This window comes from Oratosquilla oratoria, chromosome 26, assembly GCF_046742065.1.
Source record: "Oratosquilla oratoria isolate Oo_2021 chromosome 26, ASM4674206v1, whole genome shotgun sequence".
Lineage (NCBI taxonomy): Eukaryota > Metazoa > Arthropoda > Malacostraca > Stomatopoda > Squillidae > Oratosquilla > Oratosquilla oratoria.
Genome location: NC_134802.1, coordinates 37,915,626 through 37,920,625, shown reverse-complemented (window position 1 = coordinate 37,920,625; position 5,000 = coordinate 37,915,626). Strand labels below are relative to the sequence as shown.

At 53.4% G+C, this 5,000-nt stretch overlaps 1 protein-coding gene across 1 annotated transcript in view; it reads left to right on the top strand.

Annotated features, from left to right (window-relative positions):
- Positions 1-3,478: 3,478 nt before the first annotated feature.
- Positions 3,479-5,000, top strand: part of LOC143039332 (uncharacterized) — a 1,818-nt gene continuing 296 nt past the window's right edge. Inside the window, exons 1-3 of the mRNA XM_076209211.1 lie at positions 3,479-3,549; positions 3,663-3,840; positions 4,223-5,000. The exon at positions 4,223-5,000 is cut by the window's right edge and continues 296 nt beyond it. Coding sequence (XP_076065326.1) covers positions 3,479-3,549; positions 3,663-3,840; positions 4,223-5,000 — 1,027 coding nt within the window. The remainder of the gene's footprint in view (positions 3,550-3,662; positions 3,841-4,222) is intronic.

The window sequence follows — 5,000 nt, the reverse complement described above, 5'->3', positions numbered from 1 at the left end:
GTGTTATATTTCTATAATCTATATTTTAGCGGGATGACAATATCAATAAAGAAAACAACCTATGGCATGCAAATTCTAGAGAGAACGAAGCTTCAAAGCATGACCTTGCTACATTATTCCCCCACTAGTGACGAGGTAGGAGGAACGAAATTTTCCGGACGTGATTCTTGGGGGCAAGTGAAGTATCTGCTAACTTGGTGTGAGGTATGTTCGTGTCCTCACGGAGCAGATAGGTCGGCTTGACACGATCGATGATGACGGATTCCGGTATAACGTTCTTCTCTATGGTAGTCGTTTTCCTAGTTCTGCTTAGTACCTTGAAGGGCAAAGGCTCTCCTCTCCAGGGAACAGTGAGGCGGTGTGCGGGTAGAGGTTCGCCTTTCTAGGAGACAGTTGGGCAGGCGGCGGGCGGGCAGAGGTTCGCCTCTCTAGGGAATAGTGAGGCGGCGGCCAGGTAGAGGTTCGCCTCGGGCAGGGCGGCGATATCAGCTTCGGGGCGGGGGCGGCAGCAGGTCCGGGGCGTGGGCGGGAGTGGCACCAGCTCTGGTGGCGGCAATAGCTCCAGGAGGCGGCTGTAGGCCCAGCGTCGGCAGCTATAGGCCCAGCGTTGACAGTAATAGTAGGCGGCTGCTCCGGTGGCGGTAGGGCCAGCGGTGGCAGGCCCGTCGGCGGTAGTAGCAGCGGCTCCGGCGGCGGTAGGTCCAGCAGTGGGAGCTTCAGGGCCAGCGGTGGCAGGCCTGTCGGCGGTACTGGCAGCAGTTCCGGGGGGACGTCCTATGCTGCGGTGACGACTTTACTCTCTGCCAGGGGTGTCGTCCTATCTTGCGGTGACGGCTGGACTTTGCTACGAGCGAAGTCCTCTGCTGCGGTAGCAGTTGGACTCTGCTAGGGGCGACGTCCTCTGCTGCGGTAGCGGCTGGACTCTGCTAGGGGCGACGTCCTTTGCTGCTGCGGAGGTGGCTGGGGTGTCCGGTCACTCCATGGTCACCATTTGTAGTGTTTGGTTAATACATATTGGTAAAGGTACACTTTAGTAAGAGAAAGGAATTATTCAGACTCCAATTCTCTCGGAACTGTTTACTAAACATATAATGCGAGATGTGATATACGCTGTGAGAGACGCCAGGAGATTTCTTTCATCTATGATAGATGCCAGGAGATTTCTTTCATCTCGGGTATGAAAAGACAGCAAGAGGCCCTTCAGCCAGGCACTCAGGGACAGCGCTCGCCAGGCACCCCTTTATCGACCATATGTCAGAGAAGGGCCAAGGAACCTGACAGACTCTAAATAAATTCAAAGTCGAAGGCGAGGCGAGCGGTCAGATGTCACCGCTGGGAGGCTCACACCATGGACCGAGACCCAACGATCTTCACATCGATACCCCTTTTTGGCAACCCTCAAGAGTGCCACCATTTCATACATAACTGTTTCTTATTGGCCACCCCTTCGCGGGGAACGCCCCTTTTGCTTTCTGTAACTTTTAGCTAGGGAAGTCTGGCAACCCCCGGATTTTTCCTTTGGGCTTGCCAGCAGATTTTGTATCAGACCAGGTCCAGGAATAAAGTGTTTAAACGAACCTTTTTTTTTCTAATCCACCTTGAGACGGGATGCAACAGAGGTATACACGTTGAAACAATATTCTTTATGCAAGAAGGACAGAATACAGCATTTAATAGCATCAATATTAATTAGGTTTATATAATACAATTTAAACTTTATAGAGTAATAACACTAATATTTATAGATATTTACATATAGATAAGTGAGACGTAACAGTATTAATAGTTTTATATTTCTATAATCTAAGTTTTAGAGGGTGACAATATTTATCAAGAAAATAACTTATGGTACGCGAATTCTAGAGAGAACAAAGCTTCAAGGCATGACCTTGCTAGACTTTCTGGGCTCGTATGATCTTGGTAGGGCGCTCCCAGCCTACAAGGTTCTCCTCTCGGACGGCTTCGACTCACACTACGATGACGTCAGAGCCCTCGAGACTTGCCCCCTCCAAGGACAGCTGGCCTCCTTCAGGCTACTGCGGGATGGCACGGTCCTCCTCACCTCCCGCCACCAAAATGTAGTCGATACCCTCGACGCGGTTAAAGAGCTTCGAGGACACCGTGTAAATATCATGAAGCTACTCCCGGAAGATCGCGTGACGAAGATGGTGGTATATAATTTCCCATCTAAATTGGAGCTATTCACGAGTCAGGCCATGATCACTAACGCTAAGTGGTTACTTGAACAGTACAAACGGAACCCCCCCCCCCCACGTGATTATTGACGTCAAGGAATACCGAATCCTCAATTTAGAATTAGGAGGATGGGGGAAGTTTCACGTTGGCACGTACATTCCCGATCCCCTCAGGTGTTTTAAGTGCCAAAAATATGGCCACCATCAAAATTAATGTCGGGTATGTCTTCCCCGATGTGGCATCTGCAGCCGCCCTCACATGACAGACACGTGCCTCGAAAAATAAAAAAAAAGGGACACCGACCTCCAAGCCAAGTGCCCCAAACTGCGGAAAACCCCCCCACCATGCATGGAACGCTTGGTGCTCGGTGAGGAAAACTGAGGCCACGCAGTGATATCAGAGGGCTGTGGAACGGGTGGATTTCGTTCCGGACCTACTAGGAACTTTTGTATAGGGGAGTAAGAAGCACATCACATCCCCGCCTCAGGACAAACAAACCCCTGCTCCTGCGCCCAAGATTGGTGACAAAGGAACCTTTCCTGACCTACCCGCGCCCCGCGACATCCCACTGTCAACAACATTTCGACCGCGGCGACGCCTCCAGCCCATAGGCAGCAAGTGACCATAGTACGAAGCTTAGCCGAGAACCTCGCTAAAGCGGACCTCGCCGGCCAATCACCCACACTCTCTGGTTCCTCGGCACCCAACAATGCCGCTGCACCCGCTATCCCAGTGACACACACGCCCACATCCGCTCCCATACCCTTACCCGCACCCTCTGTGCCTGCGCTTTCGCCCACTGCCTTTGTCTTCGAAGAGAGTGACCTCAAGGGCATTCTCTCTACAATCATCGTGGGGGTTAAAGGCAGCCCTTAGACACGTTGACCTCGACAGCGAAGGAACCAATACCCTGATCAATAATGCCATGCAAGTAATCCACCACCAACGGGCGCAGAACACACATGCGCAAAGCAAGCTCACCCCCTCTATCCAACAACACAAAACAAAATCACAAAAATCTCGACAGCGCGATAACCCTACCTCCCCCGCGACCCAGCACAGCCCCACCCGCAACCCCGACCCCACTCTCCTACCTCGGCCCACTCCCACTTTCACTCCCACACCGTCTCACCCACCGAGATACTCGCTGCTGATCCAACTGAGCTCCCCCTCCCCTCCTCAGGAAGACCGACGATGGCAGCTGCATCTCCTCGGCATCATCAACTTCCGGTGCCACCCGGGGCGACGGAAGTGACTCAGATATAGACACAGGTTACCGATGATGCCTCTCTTCAATAACACTGAACTTCGAATTCTCCAGTGGAAAATCAATGGGTTCCACCTCAAGGGATTGTATCTCCTGGCTATCGCTCAGCAATACGACTTCGACATCATTCTTCTACAGCAACATTACTAAGGGAGAAGGTGCGATTCTTGGGATATCGCACTTTCTCCTTACCGCGCAGTGACACTACAAGAGGCTGCATGGCCCTTGTCAAGGACAGCCTACCCTGCAGCGAAGACACCAACGCTATATACTGTGGTGATGGCGTGGAGACTCATGCGGCTCTCATACAACAAGGCCATGAGACCTTCACCATGTACAACTTGTACAGGGGCCGTCACGCGGTCCTAGACCTTGGGGTAAGTGAGCACCCCCGCTGGGGGCAGACTCCTCATCCGCGGAGGGGATTTTAACGCTCACCACCCATCTCTATCATCCACACAGGACCCCACTGCTCCTGGGAATCATCTACACCTCACAATGAACTCCTCCCCCGACATCGCTTTGTTGAACGACGGATCTCCGACTCACGTACGGGGAGGCAGGCTCGTATTAACCCTTGTGACTGCCACTCTCCTCCCGCGCGAGATGGGAGATCCACCCCGTTGTCCCCAGTGAGCACTTTGCCGTATGCACGTATATATACGAGATGTGGCTCCGCCACCAGTGGTGCCACATATTCCGCGGTGGTATAAATTCAAGACCAACTGCCCTCTATTCTCCAACGCCCTGGCGTCCTAGGCAACTGGGTACAACCCTACGTCATGTGACGTCGACAGCTTAGAGGCGGACTTCTCAGTCGCCCTCCACGCTGCCGCGAGTGCTGCGATTCCGCTGCAGGGACAGCCCACCCGGGGACATAAGAACCACTGGCACTACAACGAGGAAATGAGAGAGGCTAACCACAGGGTGTGCATGTTCCGCCGCGGGTTCCGACGGAACAGGACACAGATCACTCTTGCCAACCTCCGAGAGGCAATTCGTGAGGCACATGCCACGGTTACGTGTGTCAGGATAAACAAATTTCATGAGTGGTGTGAGGGCTTCAACACCCACACCTCCCTCTCAGAGCTCTGGCGTAAACTTCATGTAGTCACTAACAGGTCTTGCCCACGTCTAAACCATCATGTCCCAGTCGAAGAGGCGCAGTGGTTGGTAGAGGAATTCGCCTCTCGAATCAGCAGCGCCTTCCTGCCGCAGCGCACCCAGGAGACCCAGCAACAGCTGCGGGAAGGAAGGATCCATTACGTCGGGGACATGATGGCCCAGCCAGACGAGACTGATACAGAATTCACTCTCGGAGAGCTCACGGCCGCCCGCAGACCTGGCAAGAACATTGCTCCCGGTGAGGACCGAGTCACCTACTCCATGCTGGCACACCTCGGACCTGCAGGAGGCGAGGCCTTTCTCCGGGTAGTCAGTGCATCCTGGAGGACTGGCAGACTCCCCACAGCCTGGAAGACGGCTACAATAGTGCCGATTCCCAAACCCAAGGAACCCGGTGCCTATCGCCCCATCA